The sequence below is a fragment of the Lissotriton helveticus genome, chromosome 1_1 (assembly GCF_964261635.1).
Source record: "Lissotriton helveticus chromosome 1_1, aLisHel1.1, whole genome shotgun sequence".
NCBI lineage: Eukaryota > Metazoa > Chordata > Amphibia > Caudata > Salamandridae > Lissotriton > Lissotriton helveticus.
Window position 1 is genome coordinate 1,737,286,054 of NC_136057.1, and position 23,772 is coordinate 1,737,309,825.

The window sequence follows — 23,772 nt, forward strand, 5'->3', positions numbered from 1 at the left end:
ATACTCCCAGCACTCCATCTATTTTTGAAATTGTACTAGGTTCATATGCGAAGCAGAGTTTATTTATTGAAATAGATGGAAGCTATTATAAACGCACGCACTTCAAGGTTTTGCTGGGCGCATATAAAGGTTTGGAGATGGCTCGCCAGAACAATGGACATAGGGACAATATCGTATTATACACCTTTTAAAGCATCTAGGATATTGCCTGCGATATTCTTAGACCGAATGTCACAGAATTGGCAGAGGAAAGGGGTGAGGTGGATGGGGGATATTTGTTTGGATGATGGCACAGGTAAATCATTTGATGAGTTGAGGGAGCAGTTTTTTTTCCCTAGAACTTACTTTTTTACATTTCTGCAAATACGGGATTTTTTTTTCCAGACGGAAGTTAACTCTGCAAATCAACAAAGTAGTAGAAGGGGTTAATAAACAGGTTAAAATAGGTTTTTTGTATCAGATATTGTTAAGGGAAAAAACAGATGATCTTGAAAAAGTAAGGGCAAAGTGGGTTAATACTCTAGGAGACTCAGAAATAGTGGTGGAAGATCTACCTTACATTGTCAAAAGATGTATTAATGTCTGCAAATCTAAAAGCCCAATTTTTTAAGACGGTGTTCGATTTATACTACACACCTGAACGCATGGCCAAGTGGGGGGAGGGATATGATGGCAAATGCTTTCGATGTAAGGCTGATCACGCAGATAGTGTTCATATTTTCTTTTCTTGCCCTAGGCTTCATTGTTTTATAGGAGGAATTGAAAAGTTTATTACAGCAGTTATTAATATCCCTCTAACTATTACACCTGCTAAGATGCTTTTGGGGAAAATACCCATAAATATTTCCTTGGAGAGTTTATACCCACATCGCTATTTTTTTTTTTTTTTTCTATGACAGTGGCACGATTATGTATAGCTAGTGAGTGGCTTCAGGAAAAGCCGCCTGACTATCAACAATGGCAAGCAAGAATGTATAGCTTATATAAACTGGAGTGGGGACTCTTTTCAATTAGTGGATCAAGGAGAAAAAAGAAGCTGGGCATGAAAATCTGGGGTTCTTTTTTTGATTACTACGAAGATTGAGAATGGACATAAGAATGAACTGTATTTGCTAATAATGGAACTACATTTGTCATCAATGGAGCTATGTATTATAATGATATAACTATATGTATCAGGCTGTCTAATTAGCTATTGTGAACACTGCTCATATATTACCATGTAAAGAAACTTTTTCTCCTTTTTTTTGGCTTCAACTCTTATGCTGTATTACTGTGTTGCTGTGAACATACAAATAAAATAAAATTTTAAAAAAGGAAAGAGGGGGGTATTTTAATTGTAATGCATATGTTTGTTGATGTACATTGTTATCTAGTGATTAAGCTCCATTGATGATATTTATAACAGAGTGTATGGCATTTTGTATATTTCTATATTGTTGTATATTTCATATTTATTTCACATTTATTTTATGTAGCGATGTCACGTGTAACTGGTCACTTTGTGAAATATTTAACATTTGTTCATTTACAGATTGCATTTTGTAGTGATTTCACACACAATTTTACTTCCTATTTTTTCATCTTTTATCGCCTTCGTTGTTATGGTTTCATTTAATTTTGATTTATTTAGCGATCATATTCACTCTACTTCATTGTCCTATTGCATTGTTTCAGTGACTCATTTTCCATACACAGTTGGTGGTACACATCTGGGAATAGAGGGCATGTTTTAATCCCATATTCATTTAATCAGTGGCGTAGTGTTCTACTTCCAAGCGAATGTGATCACTTCTAGGTGTCTGTGTGCACATAATATGGTTAATAAACACATGCATGCTTGCCGTGGCATTTTCAGTCCACTCAGAGTTATATATTTGCAGCACATTTTTGTTTTTACTCGCATGCGGGTTATATGACTTTTCACATTTCTAATGGTTGATTATCACTATTTGTTTGGTGTAATAAAAATAGAGGTGGGTGAGCCACGCCGTGCAGAATAAAAGAAAGGCACGGAGACCATACTTAAAGAACCTGCAGTGTTTGTGATCAGTGTTTGGTCACAAAAGAAATTTGTTTGAATTCTGTAAAACATAAGATTACCACATTAAATAACTGCAGGAGTAAGAATCTGATATATCTGATCCTGTGTCCCTGTGATCAAGGATATATAGGAGAAACAGGGAGAGAGCTGAGAGTGAGAATAGGGGAGCATAAATCAGCAATTAGGTTAAATAAAGAGAATGCTCCTCTGGTTAACCACTGGAGAGAAAAGAAACACAGTGATAAAGATATAAGATGGGTAGTAGTAGAGAAAATTAGAGAGCAAACCAGGATGGGAAACAGTAGCAAGAGAAGGAAACAACAAGAGCAGTGGTATATGATTAAATTCAATACCATTAAATGTGGATTGAACACCAGGGAGGATTGGGATACCCTGATATAGTATATGCGCTAATGTAAGGATCCATGCTGTAATTTAACACATGAAAAAATGGTTACTACCTTAGTAAGCTCCATTGGAAAGATAATAAAATGAATAGAGGAGTATAATCAACAGAAAACCCCTCGAAAACGAAAATTGAAAACAAGATTATAGAACTTCTCCAAGAGGTAATTCAAAATAAGAACGAAATTGGAACCAAAAAAGGTTAGTACATGTATCATTAATAGCACATAAACTTATTACTGGACTTGTTGTTCTCTAGAAGTGAGATAGAATTAACCGTGTAGAGTATATTTGATCCCGTACATCTATAGCTTAGAATGAGACCACCCGTTTTTTTAGATAGCCGCGGGAATACCAACTTGAATAGTGAACAGTGCGCATGCGCCAGAGCTTGACATACGCCGAAAACTAAGTGTACAACATCTGACACCAACTAGTGTCCGACGTTTAAAAGACGTGTGCTGGGATCTCCGTGAATTGAGATGAATTTAACCTTGAAGGGGTAGATTGGAAACCGTATCCCTTTGAACAAGGATGAGATCGTCCTCTTTCAAGATGGCCGCGGCTACACCAACCAATGTGGTGGTTAGTGCGCATGCGCTAGAGTATAGCGCATTCGGAAGATCAGGGGAACAACTTCCAACACCTGATAGCAACCAGTTCTGGACACTTTAAAAGACGCAAGTCAGGGTTGTCCGTGATTTATCAAACAGCGAGAAGGACACGAGGTCACGACAACAGCGGCCGCTTATAAGGTATGCAATGGGGAAGGTTTTTTAAGGGCGGCGAGCATAACTGGGTAGATGAGAGGTTAGTGGGAGTAGACCGCTAAGCAGGAAACTGCTAAGCAGGTAACACTATTTAACTATACGCAGACCACGATAGGGTCTTTTGGGTGAGATCAAATTAGGTATATGGAACATTAAATGTATTACGTAAAAAGCTGAAGACACGTTAATATGCTCGTATTTGCTGATCGAAGTGCAAAGTAGAGTCGAGGAAGGCACCATATGTGTTCCTTGACAACAACTAATATTGGAAGAGATATGGGTGAGCCCGCACTAAGGAATGTAACGAGAGATACAAACTAATGGGAAGGAAAGTACTGCTTAGAACCACAATATATGTAAACAAGAACCCGTTCCCCAGAGGGTGGAAGGGGTGGAGTGTGAGAAAAACGGGGAATAGTGAACATGCGAAAATAATATGGATGGAGCCTGAAAAGAAGAACAAACATAAAATATAGGCATGTTATCTCTTCCATAGAACATATCCAGTTCTATAACCCCGCTGAGGAATGTACCAAACAACCTCCGTGTCTAGTGGAAACCTCTAGAAAGAGCAACGTCACCTATGATAGAAGGTAAGGATAATAGATTAGAACTTGAAAGGAGACAGGGTGAGTGTGTAAGAGGCATAGCTGAATAATGATAAATACTTCATTGTACATCTCTTTGAAAATAGATATCTGCACATCTAAATAAGGAAAAAATCACCGAACACTGAAAAGGAGAGGGATTCATTAACACAGACTTAATCTACATGAGAGAGGAATTAAGCGTAAAGACCTCGTAAAAAGGTAAGAAAAATAACTGGTTAGAACCCTGACACTAAGTAGGTGAATAAACATGGAATAGATGATGTGATTCTAATGGGTTCCCATTGAAACTCCCAATATAGTTGAGAATAAAGGAAACGACATCTGAATGAAGAGATGCCAGACCCTACAACCGGGGAGTCTGGTCATATAAGACGCTGAAGCTAATATCTACTGTGATAAGGTGGGTAGGAGATTAGAAATAAAAAATAAAAAAACAAACCCCGACCAAGGTTTTTCTATAATGCAGAAACTAATAAGGTTGTTGTGACAATTTCCCCAGAACCAAGACATTGAACCAGAAACTATACCTAATATAGTGGTGGGACATTAGATGACATTGGGTGAAAGACACATAAGACCACGCCGGCATTAGCAAAAAATGTTTAGGTTGGTAATCATTTCATATATTATATGGTGGGTAACCTGGTGGGGTGTGAGTGTCCATAAGGCCAATAACTAAAATATAATGGAGGACCCGGAGATTTGTGCAGGGATTTGAACCTTACTGAAGTGAAATACAAGGAACCACAATGTACTTGAAAATGAATATTCATGGATTACGCATAATGTTTTAATGGCAATATGTTCCTGGCCTTACATAAGATGATGTAATGGTACAATATAGGTCTAAGCAATGAATCAGGTATAGAAGTTGTTACAGCAAGAACATTAGAAGCTAAATGTGAATGATACCTATGAATTGTTAGGCACTGTTTGTTAAATCGCGATAGTGTCTTTGACTGATGGATATCTTTCTAATACACAGAAGGATTCCAAACATATGAAATTGAGGACCCCGCTTTAATTTGTCCTGAGGAAGGTGTGACCTTATCTACGGTACCTACGCCGAAACGCGTCGACGCATTGAATAATAAAAGAATCCAAGTAAAACCTAGAGGATACCAGTAATATGTCAATCTATAAACTCTGGTAGAAATATATGATCTGTTTAAGGCTATTGGATCTCACAAATTGGTAGAAACATCTTTCGAACCATCAAAGTATAAGGGGTGTTCTGGTTGTTTTGTAAAAAATTATTTTTTAATTGAAAATGATTGTAATGTGAAATGTATTTACTGTACTAGGTGGTTTTCTAGGTATTGCTTTGATAACAAACCTTTTTATGTATTTTATTTTAATGTATTTTATGTAAATGTATAAGATGTCTGTACCCTGTATGCTTTCAGAATATTTGTTTCTTCTGAAATTTTAACATGAAATAATTTGAGTATATTTTAATAAAAGAGTGTAAACGTTATATTTTAGTTTTGGCCTGTTTTCTAAGAGCACATGCATGGAAAATATGTGTTCAAAGTGATACTACCACGTAATTTGTTGCCTTTAAGTTAGTCCAGGGATACTCCTCAGACTTGCTTGGCCATACTTAAAGATAAAGCATGGCATGCCACGCTGATCAGACATCAGTCTAAGTTGCAACTACAGCTAAATATATAAAATAAAAAAAGAGTGCGGCAATGCTAAACATATGGCTGATAGTGAAAGGATCCATGTAGCAGAGGCAGTCTCCAGGGCGGCGTGAGGCATAAGGAATGAAAGTGAGGAGAAGAGCAGCCTGAGGCACAAGGTCGGAGAGTGAGAAGAAGAGTAGCGTGAGGCACAAGGAAGCAGAGTGAGAGAAGAGCAGCATGAGACACAATGACGGAGAGTGAGGAGAAGAGCAGCATGAGGCTGAAGGACAGAGTGAGGAAAAGAGAAGCGTGAGACAAAAGGATGCAAAGTGAAAAGAGCAGCATCAGGCACAGGGAAGGAAGTGGAGAAGAGCAGTGCAAGGTAGAAGGAAGGAATATGAGGATGAGAAGAGCAGCATGAAGCACAAGAAAGGAGAGAGAAGAGTAGCATGAGGCAGAAGGACGGAAATTGAGGAGAAACGCAGAGTAAGGCACAAAGACTGAGAGTGAGGCGAAGAGCAGCTTGAGGCACAAGAGAGGAGAAGAGCAGCGTGAGGCACAAGCAAGGAGAGTGAGGAAAAGAGCAGCATGAGGTGCAAGGAAGGAAAGCGATGAGAGAAATGCGGCATTATACACAAGTAGCAGATTAGGAGGAGAGCTGTATTAGCTCAAGAAAGCACAGTGAACAGCCAAAGTTGAACAGACCATATACTCTAAAAGGGAATGGAAGGAGTAACCACACAAGCACGGTGTGTGGTAATTGTACCAGGTAAGAAAGAGAAAGGCTCACTAATCATGCAGCAGCACACCGGACGAGTGAGCAGGAGAAGAGGGCATTGGCACACAAGAAAGAAGCAAGCTGGGGCTAAAAAGGAGACGATAACTGAGGGAAGGGATTATCAAAGAGTGAGCAGAAGGTATGACTCAAGGTCATTCGAGGGGGTATTTAAGCAAAACCGGAGAAGTGCAGCACGAGGCATACTTTGTGGCAGAAGGGTGAAAGAAAAGATCTCTTGTAGCCTATTAGGCTAGCTCCTCCCACAAACTCTGGAATTCTTGACCACGATAATGGGTGACAGGAGTACTGATCGGTCATAAAACTATACTCCCTAAGGATAATCGATAACAACGGGGCAGTGAAAGCTCAGAATAAAAAAACATCAGACTCCCAAAGCCTCCTTATCTACACATACGCAAGATGAGGATTAAAAAAAAAAAATCAATCTTCCATAACACCAAATCTGCTCTTCTGAAGTTTGACAGAACCCTAGAAAACAGCATTCGGGGCTCACGTTGGGAATCCTTATGGAACAACCGCAACATTTTGTGCAAAGGTAAACCCCTACACATAGCTTCATGGATCAAAAAAGGCATACTGTTCCCATATCAACTATTTGCGGGGTCATACTCTATTCCATTCAGAGACCTACAAACCAAATACGACCTCGAACCAATTGAATTTTATAACTTCCTAAACGTAAAAACAGCACTGTCCAAAGCCAAACTCTCCCGAACACCACCCTCCCTTCCATCATACCTAGCCAAAATCAACAGGCTTGGACACCAGGTTTCCTACCTCTATAGATTAAGTCGCCCCCAACAATCTAGCCTCATTGCTCCAATCACGCAATTCTGGAACAACCTTGCGTCCAGGCCAATCACAGAAGTAGATTGGACCAATACATGGGTATCCTGTACAAGACACAAAATCAGCCCCACACTTTCTCAGACAAAATATTGGCTCCTACACAAGGCCTTCTGGACCCCGGCGCGATTATTTGCACACAACATTACCTCAGACGCCTTCTGCTGGAATTGCAAACGTGCGGAGGGAGACTTACCTCACATTATCCTAGAATGTGACTGTGTAACACATTTTTGGGAAAAGATATTCGAGTTTATATCAAAACTATTCCATATCACACCAACCAAAGAGCTCCCCTACTTAGTTTTTGGATTCACCCAGGACCCTTCCCTTGAAGCAGACGATAAGGCCTTACTTGATCTCCTCCTCACTGCGGCGATCAAGACTGTCCTTAATAACTGGAAAGATACCAACAAGGCCAACTTCGCAGGGTGGTTAAATTGGATAATCAGCTTACGCGGTGCAGATAATATCGCACTTCAACAGACACCGTGGCGCCCGCCCACGAGAAAACTGTGGTTAACCCTTGATAACTACTTCACGACACATAAGCCACCTTAGGTACCCTTTTCCTTAATACTAGTGGTATATAATATCCGTCACTGAATGTTTACTGATTATGCAATGCATGCTCTGCTGCCTCCAGCGAGATATTGGTTACTGCACTCTTGAATTGTCATTGACTATTGTTGAAACATACCGTGTAGCACTTGTAAATTGTGGATTTCTGAACATATTTGTACTACTGGATTTACTCATTGTTTGTTACTGCTGAAACAACCAATAAAAACGTATTGAACATAAAAAAAAAATTAAAAAAAAATTGAAAGAAAAGATCTCATTATTTTCACTGGAGAACAATAGGGAGGGACAGGGTATCTGTAATGGTGCAGCAGACAAGAGAGTCTCCAAAGCGGTTTCATGTTCCAACAAGAGCCCATCTTCATCAGGGTGCTGAAACGTGAGCTCGTGTGATTCCAATGAAATTTCTGGGCGGACCCCTGGGGCTCACGAGAGCACATAGCCAGCAAGCTTTGGCCTGCTATTCGCAATAATGAGATCTCAGCGTGGTCAACTCATAGTGGTGGTTATCTCCACTGGCATTGATAAAGCTGAAACCAGGTCTGGTTTCTTAGGCCACGTAGATATTGGACATCACAAAAAAAACAAAAAACAGGTAGGCTGCGGACTCTGACCAGGTGCCTTCTGTTGTGTACAGAACCTGTAGTTGTTTAGCACAGGCCAGCACCCAATTGTTTTTTCCCGTTGCTGCCCCCACGAAAAAATGGCCCCTCAACATTCCTAGTGTTTGTTGACGACTGCAACAGGGGGAACAAGATGTTTTCACCACTAGGAAATTGGTTTCCCCTCTAGATTACCAACACCTAGCCCACCGGACACTTTGGGAGTTGCGAAGTCATTGCTGACTTGAGTCAGCATGTTAAAGTACCCCACCTGCCCTCCGGTCAAGAGAACCACACCTATGAGGGTAGAAGGCCCCATTTGTTTCAACAGATTACATGGCTGCACACGTAAAATAGCAGCCAGGCTCAGGCTTCCCAGACTCCCCTGTTGACAACCCTGCCAGAACTGCCCCACGCTCCGCAGCAGTACAGAGGCACACAACCACCAGAGCGGTGTAGTCCTTCGAAGAACAGTAAAGTCATCCCTGCGGGCTGCTAAGCACAGTGAAAGTGATCGGGAGCTAAGCGGGTGCGGACCTCTTGCGGTCTCACTTGATGCACATGGAAAGGTAGGGGGTGTGGGGTAGCAATAAAAAATAAGAATAGATCAAACAAGTGGATACAGCACAGAGCTCCTTAAACAGGCACAGCGCAAAGTGAAAATATGGTCAAGTCAAATCAAACTTATTAAAAATAGAGGTGGGCAAGCAGTGAGTTCAGAACAAAAGAAAGGCACAGCCTCCATACTTAAAGAAAAAGGGTGGCGTGCAGCACGACCCAGAAGACAGCCATAGTTGCGACTACAGCTAAATTAAGTTTTAAAAAGAGTGCACCGAAACTAAACATATGGCCGATAGTGAAAGGATCCATGCAGCAGGGGAAGTCTCCAGGGAGGGAACAAAACGGCCAAAAGATGGGACAAATGTAAACCTTAACCAACAACAGCAAAGGAATTTCGAAAGCCAGAGGAAACAACCAATGAGAAATGTAACCAACACAGCAAAGGAATTTCGAAAGCCGGAGGAATCAACCAATGATAAGTGCTGGGCGCTTTCAAAGCCCATAAATCGAATACCACATGTCTTGAAGACAGCGTATGCACGCTGCCTAGGCTCAACCTAAAGCGAATGCTCACAGCCCCTTCCTGGCAAATACTGGGAGGATCACCGGAGTCATCTCTACTCATTAAGGTCAACTTATTGTTTGCTCCTAGGGGGCACTTCCTACCTTGTTCACGCCAGTTCAAATGCTGATTAATGCTGGCAGAGGTGGGAAAACACATGAAAATTCAGGAATTTTTGGCATAGAAAAAGTAGCTTTCTAAAAGTTACTTTTCCTTAATATTTATTACAAATCTGACTTCCCCATTGAATTGGACTTTTAATATGTTAAAAATAGTTGTTTAATTATTTTTCGATTTAGCACCATTCCTGAGATACAGTATTACCATATTTAATCTGTACTCTGATTTTCTTACTAGGAGAGCTAGGTCTGTTATAATGAAAAATAGCTTTTATGTGTTAATCACTGTAAGGACATTCATTTTACATTTCTACATGTACTACTTTTAAATATTATGCACCCTGCCTTGTGGACTACATGGCATGCATAGGGGTGACTTATTAATATTTAAAAGGAAGCCATTAACCTGTTAAAAAGGTTTATTTTGAAAGGTCGAATCTCAGTTTTTACACCACTACAATCAGGCTAAAAAGGGTAAGCATGATGTCATGTCGTACACAGTCATTGTAGTGGATGGCAAAATAGGTGCTGCAGTCCATTAGTGGCATTTAACTTACAGGCCCTGGTTACATTCTGTACAATATACTAGGGGAGTTCAACATTCTAATTAAAAACATGCCAATTTAACCAGGTTTAGCAAGGTTAAAGTGCACATAGTTCTAATGCCAGCAGAAATATAGGGTTCAGCAAAAGGCAGAAAATCTGGGATGACCACAATGAAAAGGCAGATTTCCTACAGACGTGTTCTTCCAGATCCCCCTGCACCCTAACAGTGCCTTAGATTTATTGTAAGTGAGATGCACTATAAGTTCAAAGTATTACCCTTCGAGGGGGTGGGGTGGGGGGGGGGGACATCCTCCCAAGTGTTCACAAAATGCCTTGCAGCAATTGCAGCGCATCTTCGGTACAATGCCATTCATGTGATTGTTGTATATCCGGATGACTGGCTGGTACAGAACAGCAGGCAAGAGCAATGATTCAATCACACTCAACAAGCAGTCTCTAACCTACTTTGACTGAGAATCTCAGTCCATTACAAAAATCCCACTTCTGTCCCCAGTAAACACAACTGTTCTTGGTAGCTATACTTCTGTGCGGTCACAAGCAATGCCTACTCCAACGAGAAAGTGTCAGCATTTCAGAAGCTACTTCCAATTTACCAGACATAGTGTCTTTTTACAGTTAGTATGATGATAAAAACGCTGGGAAATATAGTGTTTTGTATTTCAATAGTACCAAATGATCAACTGCACATGCACCTTTTAGAAGAGTGCATTTGTGAAACAGTGGTCATAAGTAACTGAATAATAGGACTATCTAATGTTGATAGAGGCCAGGGTTTAGCACAAATGGCTAGGGTGGAACAAGAACTTGTTTTGAGGCAGATCGTTTCTTGATCCCCAGCTGAAAGCAACCTCGCATGGTGGCAAGTACAGGCCAACAGACTTAACAGAGTCTACATATGAATGCATTTAAAAGGTGGCAGTTCAGTTAGCATTTGGCGTGTTTTAGATGCTCATTTTTAACAGAATAGTGCTCATTTGAATAGACATGATCACAGCAGGTGGCACGCACTCACAATTGTCCAAGCGAGCTAAGTCTGATGCTGGGGTATTCATCATCAAGCCCTTTTCTTGGCAGAAAAGGATAACTTTGTATACTTGCTAAGCAGGACACACCAAATACAGTAATAATAGCTCAACATACAGATAATCCAACAATAATTCCACCATTAGGGGATCCATTTGGTTGACCTCTGTCATGCTTGAGAATGCAAAACGCCAAGGTGTTGCCTCCAGGAACCCACAGTCCAGTGGCAATACTCTATAAACAAACTGGTCAGGGACATTTTTATATGCTTTACCACCACTCTCACTCAACCTCATTGTAATACTTTTCAAAGTGTCAATACACTTCCACAAAAATCTACCTCTCTGCGCAGACCCAGACACAGGACCAGTTGCACAAGTTACTACTTGTGTAACAATAGATCTGCAAGAGACAGGAAAGAAGGACGGGTCCTTAGAACCACCTTGTCCGGATGAACTGAAAGGAAAGGAGGTTTGGAAGAAAGAGCCTGGAGCTCACTCACTCTTCTGGCACAGGTGATAGCTACCAGGAAAGCCGTTTTTAAGGTGAGAAGATGTAAGGGGCAGTTGTGAAGGGGCTCAAATGGAGCGCACATTAAATAAGTCAAGGCACGATTCAAGTCCCACTGAGGCATAATGAAAGGCACGAGAGGAAACGTGTGTGTAATGCCTTTGAGGAAACGGTTAACAACCGGGGACTTAAAAAGAAAAGGCTGATTAAGAAGCCTTAGAAAGGCGGAGATGGCAGAAAGATAACCTTTAATAGTGCCCAGAACAGAGCCCTGCTGGGCCAAGGAAAGAAGGAACAGAAGGACTTTGGAAAGAGGAGCAGAAAGGTGATCCACAGACTTATCTGTGCACCATGCCACAAACGTGTTCCACCTGCAGGAGTATACCATTTTTGTGGCGGGATGCCTGGCTGCCAGAATGACATGACAGACTTCGGAAGGAAGATCGAAAGCTGTCAACTGTCGCCGCTCAATCTGCACGCATGGAAGTGGAGGATGGACAGGTTCGGGTGAAGGACCGTCCCCTGCTACTAAGACAGAAGATGCTCCAGAAGAGGCAGTCGGATCGGGGAATCGATCGCCATATTGAGTAGCTCAGGATACCAGTACCTTCGCGCCCAATCCGGAGCCACAAGAATTACTTGGGCCCGGTCGCACCTGATCTTCTCCAGCACTCTGGGAAGAAGTGGTATACGCGGAAAGGCGTACAACAGACCGCAGCTCCACTCAAGACGAAAAGCGTTGCCGAGTGAGTGCTGCCTTGGAATTTCCAACGCACAGAACTGATGACATTGGACGTTCTCTTCGGTGGCGAATAGATCTAACCAAGGCTCTCCCCACTGCAGAAAGAGACCTTGCGCCACGTCAGAGTTCAGGGGCCATTCGTGATCCATTGTGCACGGGCGGCTGAGTTCGTCCGCCCTGGCATTCAGAGAACCTGCCAGGTGTTGAACCACCAAGGTAATGCCTTGATGTTCCAGCCATGTCTAGAGGTCCAGAAGTGCAGAGCCTCCTGACATAGGGTCCAGGACCCCACCCCGCCCTGTTTGTTGCAATACCACATGGCGGTGGAGTTGTCCGTGAACACGTGCACTACACTTCCCCGGACAGAGGGAAGGACTGCCTTCGGTGCAAGTCGGATCGCTCGCAGCTCCAAAAGGTTGATGTGGAGCCGGGACTCTGCCGGAGACCAGAGGCATCTGATCTCCGCCTCTCCCATGTGGCCTCCCCATCCCAGGAGGGACGCATTGGTCACCACTGTGTGCTCCGATTGGGGAAGGGAGAGGGATCTGCCATTGACCCAATCGTGATTCGTGAGCCTCCACTGCAACTTTCGTGCAGTGCCCTCCGAGATATGGACATGATCGGACAGGTTGCCCTGATGCTGTGCCCACTGGAATTTCAGGTCCCACTGCAGAGCCCACATATGCCACCTGGCATGTTGTACTAGCAGGATGCAGGAAGCCATCAGTCCCAGGAGCCGGAGGGTCATCCTGACTGAAACCCGGGATAGAGGCCGAAAGGTAGGAATCATCGCCTGCATATCCCAGACTCGCTGCTCGGGAGGATAAACCCGAAACCGTGTCGAATCCAGAACCACTCCAATAAAGAGGAGCTTCTGAGAGGGACTCAGGTGCGACTTCGGCACCATGAGACTCCCCGGGTGTGATTTGTGCGCTATACAAATGTCCCTGACTTGACTTGTTGGAGAACCCCAGCAAATGCAGGAGGTCTGTCGTAGTCTGAAGGTGGGTGACTGCCTGCGGCAAGCCCGCCTTCAGCAACCAGTCGTCGAGGTAGGGGAAGACTGACATCCCTAACCTGCGCAGGTGAGCTGAGACCACCACCATCACTATCGTGAACACCCGAGGGGCACTGGTAAGGCCGAAGTGGAGCACGGTGAACTGAAAATGCTCCTGGCCTACCGTGAACCGCAGGTAACGCGAATGCGTCCTGCAAGTCCAACGCTACCATCCAGTCTCCAGGGTCGAGGGAGGCCAGGACCTGAGCCAGAGTCAGCATTTTTAATTTGGGGATTGACGTTCCGGAGGTCCAAGATGGGGCGCAGGCCCCCCTTGTCCTTCTTGGGGACTAGAAAGTAGTGGGAACAATAACCAGTCCCTAGTTCCCACCTGGGAACGTACTCGATGGCCCCCTTGGCCAAGAGGGCCCTGACTTCCTGTTGGAGAAGAACTAAATGATCCCCCGACAAGTGGTGGCACCGAGGCGGCATGGCAGGAGGGGAGGACTGAAAGGGAAGGGAGTAACCCTTGCGGATTATCTGCAGCACCCACTTGTCCGATGTGATATCGTGCCAGTGGGGGAGGTGGTGGCAAATCCTGCCACCCACCGGCGTTGGGTGCTCCACGAAGGATGGACTAGGAAGGTTTGGAGGTAGGAGCACTGGGGGTGGAGGTGGACTGACCCGCACGCTGATTCCTCAACCTGCCACTGCGGAAGCTGCGACCACGGCCGCGTTGAGGCTGGTTCTGCACAGGCTTGTTAAAGGAACGTGCCTGGGTGCCCCTGCCCTGGCCACGAAGGGAACGAAAACCAGGAGTGATCGGGTTCTTAGCAGAAAGACCCAAGGACTTGGCTGTGGCCCGTGAGTCTTTAAAGCGCTCCCGTGCACTGTCGGCCTTATCGCCATCAAAGGGCATGTCCATGAGTTAGCCCTGGACATCAGGCGAGAACCCAGTCGAACGCAACCAGGCGTGGCGTCGCAACGCCAACGTTGCAGAAATCGCCCTGCCCAACGAGTCAGCGGTGTCCAAACCACACCGAATGATGAACTTAGTCGCATCCTTACCCTCACCAATCGCCTGAGAAAGGACAGCCTGGACCTCCTCAGGACAGTGAGGCTAGACCTGAGCAACAGAATCCCATACTGCATGGGAATAGCGGCCCAATAAGCAGGCAGTGCTCACCGACCGCAGCCCCAAGCTGGCCGAAGAGAACAACCGCTTACCAAACTGTTCCAGTTTCTTAGAGTCCTTACCCGGCAGAGCTGTGGGAAAAGCACTCTGCGACATCGAGGCTTGGATGACCAGACTCTCAGGCATGGGATGGGTGGTCAGAAAGTCAGGGTCTTCAGGTGCCGGCCGGTGGCGTCTGACGATGTTTTTATCCACTGGGGCCCCCGTGGCCGGCAGTGACCAAGTGCCCAAGAGGACGTCGGTAAGGGCATCATTGAAGGGAAGCAACGGCTCTGAAGTAGACGCCGTCTGGAGCACTGCGGTGAAAAGGTTGGCTTTGAGGGCCACTATGGGGAGGTCGAGGTTGAGGACCTCAGCAGCCCGACGGAGCACCATCGTGTAGGAAGCGCCCTCCTCCATCGTAGGCGGGGGAAAGGCAAACCCCGGGTCAGAACAGATGTCGAGGTTGCCGGCATCTACCAGGTCCATCTACCCAATCCTGCTCGGAGTCACACTGCCAGGAAAGGGGGTCCTCGGATCCGTTCCAGTCCTTCTCCGGCTCCGGCACCGGAGGGGTCGGTCGTGGTGGCAGTGCGGGAGCCGGAGAAGGGACAAATGGCGTCGGAAACGGCGCCGGCCGGACCAGCGCTGCCTCCCAATGTGGATCCCTGGTCAGAACAAAATGGTCCTGCAACCCGGGCAAGGGCGGAATGAACGGCACCCAGTGCGGTGCCGAGGGTGTAGCCGAGGGCGGCGCCGGGGCCGGAGCCAATGGCGTAGGATCCTGTGGCGCCGAGGCTGGATCCACTGGCGGAGCCACAGGGCTGACAGGATCTCTACACGGGATCGCTGGGCCCGAAGGCACGCCAGCGGGAGCCCGTGGCATAAAAAGGCAGTCCATGGCAGCAGGAAACTCTTGCACCTGTTCAGGAGTCGCCGACGGACCAGGGTAGGGTGGGTAGACCGTGGGCGGAGCCCCTGTCCTCCTCGCTTGCCTCCGAGGAGCAACGGGGGGACGTCAGAGAGCTAACACGCTTCTTCGACTTCTTTTTATGGCGTCGCTTACCAGAATCTGAAGGCGAAGACTTGGAGCCCGAGGAGTGACGGCTCCGGTCCCACGAGCGGTCCCGGGAACGGCCCCTAGACCCGGAGGGGCGGTGAGACGAATGCCAGACCTCCAGCAATTTCCAGTGCCGTTCCCTCAAGCCTTTGGGGCCATGGTTCGACAGTCCCGGGAGTCGTGATCAGTCTCCAGGCAGTAGAGGCACACATCGTGGGGGACTGCCATCGACCTATTACGGCGGCAGGCCCCACAGGACTTAAAACCAGGCATCCCTACGTGCACCAGGAGAAAAAAGGGAGGAGACAAAAGGCTCAATAGTAGTCAAATAGTGACTAAGGTACGTGCTCAATCCAGATCTGCGCTTGCTGGCGCGGAAAAAGAAAGAACTGACGTCAGCACGCATGGGTGGCGCCTAAGTAATCTCTGTGACGTCATCTCGGTGCTTACAACGCCAGCGACGGCCGCAGAGCCACAGGACGCCACCTACTGACGTGCAGGGGTACTGCTAAGCAAAACTTTCCGGATTCAGTCTGGCGCCTGGGACGCCTAAAGAATCTAAAACTAACGTGTCTCTTTCAGATGAATGGAGGCCGACAAACGAAAGAGCAGCTACAGGCGCAGCCATAGTCTAAACTTTGAGCACACCAGTAACGGTGACTTTCCCTGTGCCCGCCCGGGACCAAACAAGTACTGAACAAACTGACCAGCAATGGGAGTTGATTCACTTCAAATACATGGTACCCTCTTCCACCTAGGGGAGACCCTCACCTAGGAGGACACACGCTCTGAGTTGGAGGAAACAAGGCTCACTTAAATTGAGCAGATGGCAATACCATCTCCAATATGCGATCATCCATGAAGTAGTATCTACTGACAAACTCAGCTACGTGTTCCCAACATCATAAATCCCTGATCAAGCACAAGGCCCATCAGGTCAAAACGCGTTGGCGTAGATAAGGATCTGAGGGCACATGGTGTCCATATGAGGTTAATAAATGACCACAGATCTAATTGAGATGATTTAGACCTCCCTGAGCCTATGAACACGAAAATTAGTTTGTGCCCCACTCTTATAGGGTCACCCTGGTATCTGAAGGACCACACATTGAGGATAGCGGTATAGACCCCACATGAAAGGAATACAATAGTGTGATAATAAACAGCACTAGATGTAGGACCCTTGAAATTAGTTGTTTTTTCCTTTAAATATTAAAAAATGTGAATGTTGGACACTTATGTATGTTTTATTTCTTGTTTTTGTCAATGTAAGAAAAAGTACTTGTATTTATATATGTATAGAATAGGTATGTAATTTATGGGAGAGTTTTAAGTTTGTTTATGTGGTCTTAAGTTGCTATTTACATTTATGACATCTATGCGCTTTTTTGTTTTGTGTTGAATAACATAAGACTGGCGACGGAGAAGTCCAGAAAGAAAAGTATTTCTGTGTTCTTGAGTGTACAGTTTCATTTAAGGTGAGCATTTAATGCCTTCTCCTGAATATGGGCATTTTTGTGGGCACTTATATGCTATTTTAACTTCTGTGGTATAACAGTGATCGGATATATATGAATGATGAGTGAAATAAGATTTCAAATATATGTTCGTATTGTAAGGTGTGAAATAAGCACAGCCTTAGGAATTTGTTGATGAATTTATGGTGTTAGGGATCTTCTGTGTATAGTTACAGTTTGATTGACCCCGCCCCTTATTACCTCAAAAGGATCACTTCCCTTTACGATTCAGACCTCTTCATGCAGCATCAGGTTCAGCTGCTACATTCCAACCTCAGGGCACTCAATCTTGTGCTCTAACATGTGACGCATTAGGAGTTTGGGTATCTTTAACTTATAGATCACTTATAGAGCAATGGATTAAAAATGTTAAGGAGCCAACAGACGCACTAAAAAGACTTGTCATGCGGCTAAATAGAAAAGATTTGCCCTCAAGCCTCTCCGCAAGCAGTCTTGGGAGCCTCTGTGCAAGATACCATCTGTTACTTCCTGTACCTATTAAAGGTATCTTTAATAAAGGTACACATTGCCGTTGTGGCGGCATTCCTAAATAGGAAATCTCAGCCAATCTTCAAAATGCCTATTGTTAGAGCCTTTCCAGAAGGCCTTAAAAGAGTGGTCCTTCCAAGAATTCCTCTAGTCCCATCATGGGACCTCAACATTGTTCTTACCCGGCTAATGCATCTGCCATTTGAGCTGTCAAAGTCTTTTCCATTGAAGTTGCTTTCATATAAGAAAGCCTTCCAATTACTTCCCTTCATAGAGTCATTGAACTGCCAGGTCCAAAAGTTAGAAGAGCCACTTATTCAGGAGCGCAAAGCTCAGGTCGTCCTTCGAACTAACATGGTTATCTCCTTTGCCTATCAAACAACTGATTTGTCCATTTTTCCCCCCCAACTGCAGTCAGTTTCGGAAAGTACCTTACAAGCTTTAGATGTGAAGAGAAATCATGTACTGACCATACCAAATCTATTAGAAAGACAAAGCAGCTCTTTATATCTTTTGGCCAGCCACACTTGGGTAAACCCATTTCCAAAGTAGGACTTGCTAACTTGTGTTGCAAAATGTATTTACGTTTTCTACACCAAAGCCAAACATACTCTGCACTCAGTCTACAACACATTGTACTCAAAAAAGGGAGCCACAACGACCTTCCTACAAAACATGTCACTGCCAGCTCAAACATGCAAGTGGGATGTTTTGTAGGAAGCTCCAACATGGTCTAATATCTACACTTTTATGAAGCACCAAATAGAAATTTATTCCAAACAAGATGCGCAGATTGGGTAAACTGTCCTCAATTCCAGGCGTCTACCGCTCACAAGCTATCACTTTAGGGTCAATGATAGTGCTTTTCAGTCTATGGCAACCGACCTCCAGGTCCTCACACCACCTTCAGTAACCTCCTCACCGACTCCATCCCTATCATCACCATCAGATCCATCAACTTCTTACTGCTTGCGATCTCAACCTCCATCTTGATTAACCAACAGACCAGAACACCACTGTCCTTCTAGAGAGCCCTGACAACACTGAACTCAAAACAGTTCATCTGAGGCCCGACTTACTTCGCCGAGCACACCCTCGACTGAATAGTCACAGTCGGAAAGATGATCACCTTCAGCCACCTCACCCTGCTTATGTGGATGGACCACTTCATCGAACACTTCTACATCAACGTGCCCCACTCCAGCCAACAGAAACCAGCCATCAACATCAGGTATAACTGGCCCAACATTGCAGAGGCAGACTGGACCCACACCTTCAGATCCAACCAGTCTATCGTCACTGGAGACCTTCAGAACGACCTAACCACATTCAACATCTGGATCTCAGGCTGCGCCAACACTTTGGCTCACCAGATGTAAATCAGGCAAGCAAGAACTCATGCCCAAGCAAGCTGGTACATGGAAGACTTAAGAAACTCCAAGGCTACAGCAAACAACTAGAAAGAAGATGGATAACCAGCGAGATAACACTTTTAAAGACGCCTACAATTCCGCACTGAAAAGGTACCATGCTGAGATCAAAGAAGCCAGGGAAGCAGCCCTCTACAGAGACTAGAATCTTACTCCAACTCTGGCAAATAACTTTTCAATATAGCCAGAGATTTAACCAATACAACCGCAACCGCAACTTCATTACGCCCTCACAGGACCATGGCGAAGACCTCTCCGATTTTTTCCGCAAGAAAATATTCAAGATCTACACTAACTTTGCACCTCAAACCACAGCAAAAGACATCATCATGCAACCACCCACCACCACCACCACCAGGAACACCCACTATCTAACAAACTGGAGCCCACTCACCACAGAAGATATTGCCAAAATTATGAAGACCATCCATTCAGGATCCCCACAGACCCCTGCCCTCACCACATGTGCAACCTGGGAAGAACACTGATCAGTGGCAACCTTACCACCATCATCAACTTCTCCATCCTTAGGAGATCTTTCCTGGATACCTGGAAACACACAGAAGTCACAGCCCTCTTGAAGAAGCCCACGGCAGACCCAAAACGACTCAGCAACTACAGACCCATCTCGCTTCTACCTTTCCCGTCCAAAGTCCTGGAGAAAGAGATCAACAGGCAACTTTCCTCCCAGCTAGACTACCACTTCCTGGACATCACCCAGTCAGGTTTCCGCAGCAACCACAACGCAGAAACTGCCCTCCTGACAGCAACAGACGACATCCGACCATCTTGGATCAAAGTGAAAACGATGCTCTCATCCTGTTCAACCTCTCGGAGGCATTTGACACCGTTTCCTATTGTACCCTCATCGTCAGGCTCCCGGACTCCGGCATTGAAGGGCATGCCCTGAGATGGATCACCTCCTTCCTCTCCAACTGAACTCAACAAGTCAGAGTCCCTCCATACACATCTGAAATCAAGTAGCTCGTATGCGGAGTCCCCCAGGGATCCTCTAGCAGCCAAACCCTTTTCAATGTTTACATGGCAACTCTCCCACACATCATAAAAGCCCACAGCACCAACATTGTCTCCTACGCCAATGACACAGCTCATCCTTTCCCTCACTGACACGAACACCACCCCAGGATTAACTTCACCTCCTGCATGACCAGCGTGGCCAACTGGATAAGGAAGAACTGCCTCAAACTCAACTCTGACAAAACAGAGATCCTGACCATCGGAAACATGTGCTCCCCTTGGGACTCCTCCTGGTGGCCATCCAAACTAGGTACCACGCCCACACCCATACCACCTGACCACGCCAGAAAGCTGTGCATCATCCTAGATGACAAACTCACTAAGAATAAATCGACTAATGTTGTGAGCGCATCCTGCTGCCACTTTCTCAGAATACTTTGCAAGATTTTCAAATGGCTCCCTGCACACAAAAAGCACAGTCACCCAGCCCAAACAAGCATTTGCAATGCAATAGGTCTCGCATTTACGAGAGTTTAAGATATTGGCATTGTAAATGACAATGCCTTTTATTTATGTTTTAAAAACCAATACATAAATAAAAGGCACTGTCATTTAAAATGCCAATAGCTCAACTCTCAAAACTGCGAGACCTATTGCATTGCAAATGCTTGTTTCATTTACTGTGTGTGCGCGTTTTTTATATATGCAATTATATGAAGATGAAAAAATTACATAGTTATTAGCCTATTGTGTTTACCCTTGAGCCCCGTTTCCCTACTCACTGACAGTGCCCCAGGAAACACTCAGGATTACAAGTGCAAACCTTTATGCTGTTTAACTTCTGCATATAAAAGAAGACAGCCTGTGAACTAACCAGATAAACGTCGATGCTTCCAGGCTATCTTCCTTTACTATTCCTTCCTTGCAGACACAGTGGTGCCCCCCCCTGGGAATGAAGTCATGGACCACCCACCATTTGAAGAGCTGTGCCCTAAGGCTGAGCAGGAGCTCCCATCACATGCTGTGCCTGCTGGCTTTGGCCCGTTGTCATTCTATATGCGACAATGGACTGCGATAATCCGTGCTGGGCTGAGGCTGCATATCAACACCTACTTGCTTTAATCCGAAAACACAAGCTAAGGTGGAGTGAATGTCCTTGTACATTGTGGATGTCAGGGTAGGTATCAAGAGTCACTCGAAACTAAGATCTCTACTTTAAGAAAAAAAACTTGTAACATCTGCTCCCAAAACTAGATGGACAGAGTGTGCAAAGCATGTGAATCTACAGCACTACATGCTAAAAACGAATTATTACAGGTAATGTTTTTCCTTCTTTTTATAACTCAAAGTACTAGATGGATGGCAATTTGTTAACTTCTCTTCAATACTTTTTTGGGTGCTGAATCTCTAACCCTATACCACCTCCATGAGGAAGTCTTAGACTGTCCAATCTGGTTACTTGTCAAATGCTAAATGGGTATACTTGGTGATCAATTTTGGTAGTAGGTTTAACTCAATGGCTCTGATATATATGAACTGAGCAGAGTAACCAGACTACCCAGAAACTCCTGAAAACGTTACTACTGCATGTCTGACCACATACAATACATGCCTCCAGTGGATAGAGACTGAAGAATTCATATATGACCTGACAGATTATACTACCCAACTACTTAGCCTAGAGAACAAAGAATGCATGTCTGACCAGAAAGGCACCTTACTAAATAAGGCCTATATCTAGAGTAAACACGTCTCACCTGAAATACATCATAAACACCTTAAGGAAGATACAAAGGTTGGATGTTTACCCCAAAACATGTTAAACGGTATGGCTTTCGAGCAAGCTTGTATATCTTATATACCATACCCACCTTCACAGGCTTGGCATCCATGCGGATCTTGCCCCAGGATACTGCCTCATCAGGCCTGGCACCAGCATCTGACCCGTCGTACTCATGAGCAGTATTAATGTAAACAGCGAAGTCTGCTCCATTTCTCTGCACAGAAGTGAGAACAGTACAGGTGTAAAATTGGGAGTTTGCAGAAGTAAATTCCCCTAACCCATTTTCAAGCCACCTACCATCATGTTGGCATTTGCAATATGGTGTTTGATGAGCCCACCACCTAGAATTATCATCCCCGATTTTTTGGCGAACACAGCTTGGTTGTTGATCCGCCGAATGTCTGGGGAGAATAGGAAGAATTACGTTATTCTAGTGTATTCTCAGTCCTGCCACAAGTAGCACCAGTTCTCCTCTAAACTCTGGCTAGGCGTCCAGTAAATTACGAGTGGCAAAAGGAAGAATGGCCTAACACCACACCAACATAACACAACTATCATGCAACAATCTAATCAGTGAACAAAACAGATGGATCTAATAAGTGAACAATACAGCCTACTCCGCTTGCTTAGACCCCATTCCCCAAAACAACACACACAACCTCCAGAGCTATTTGTCTTATTATTTTGCCTGCCAAAAATCACTAAACGTACTAGCTGAATCAACCAAACATTCTCCGTGCCAACTCACCTCACCATTGTGCATAGCCATGTAGCACCAAAGATACGACACCAATGTGTTCCTGGCTTGGCGGGCCTCATTGCGCCACACCCGCTGGTCGGGCAGGCTGACTCAGTATACCCCCCTGTGGTGCGGCACCTGGCTCGGAGAGGTGGCTTCCTTGGCAGGGTTCCAGCAGTGGGACCTCATTGGGATATCCCTGTTGGGCGATGTCTGGAGCGGTACCCATTTGCGCTCCTTTCAAGACCTGCAGGCCAGGCACTCTCTCCACTCCTCCCAATTTGTCCGCTATCTGCAGCTGCGCCATGCCCCCCGCTCATACATCCCGGACGGTACTTCCTTGCCGGAATACAGTCCGCCGGAAGCTCAGATTATGACTGGTGACTTGGGGAAAGGGGGGATTTCCAGAATATACCGTTCACTTATCAATAATACCCCCAACTCCCTCTCTCAACTCTGCGATAAGTGGGAGGGCTGACTTGGGGTTCTGAAGGATGCAGACTGGAGGGATGCCTTGATGGGCCCTAAAACTATCACGGTCTCGGTTGGTCCAAGTCTACTTCCTGCATGCTGCCTATTTTACCCCGCTGCGCCTTCACAGCGCAGGGCTAAGTTTGGATGCCCTTTGTCCCCGCTGCTCCCACCCCCACGCAGACTTCTACCATATGGTGTGGCTCTGCCCTGCAATACAGAGGTACTGGGAGTCCTTAATAAGAGAATTGACGGAGGTCTTGTGCTGAGTGGTTCCTCTGGCTCCTACACGGGTTCTTTTGGGCATCACTGATGGATTGGATGGTAGCAGGGCCGAAATGCTGTTTCTGAACACGCCCTTGGTGGTAGCAAATGAATATGCTACTTACCAGTATGCATCTGTTCTTGGCATGTAGGGCTGCTAACATTCATATCTAGTGCATAGATCGCCGCCTAGTGTTGGGTCCGGATGATTGCACATTGTTGTCCTGGAAGAGTCTTCGAAGTATCACGAGATAGGTGGCTCCTCCCCTGGACTACAGTGCGCATGGGCATTGACTCCATCCCCAGATTGTTTTTAGCCATTGTGGCAGAGATGGAGTGAAATAGTGTAAAGGATGTCCATGCTAATGATGAATGCAAGAGAGTGTCTGCAGCCGCTACGGGCACCGGGGAGGAGGGCGGGCGATATGAATGTTAGCAGCCCTACATGCCAAGAACAGATGCATACTGGTAAGTAGCATATTCAGTTCGAGGCATGTGG

General features: G+C 45.3%; 1 protein-coding gene across 5 annotated transcripts in view; it reads right to left on the bottom strand.

Annotated features, from left to right (window-relative positions):
* The window catches only part of DHPS (deoxyhypusine synthase), a 352,040-nt gene that overhangs the window by 27,026 nt on the left and 301,242 nt on the right, over positions 1-23,772 (bottom strand). For all 5 annotated transcript variants that reach the window (XM_078689208.1, XM_078689207.1, XM_078689203.1 and 2 more), the window contains exons 8-9: positions 22,097-22,200; positions 21,888-22,013 (exon numbers count right to left, since the gene is read on the bottom strand). In XM_078689208.1, coding sequence (XP_078545334.1) covers positions 21,888-22,013; positions 22,097-22,200 — 230 coding nt within the window. The remainder of the gene's footprint in view (positions 1-21,887; positions 22,014-22,096; positions 22,201-23,772) is intronic.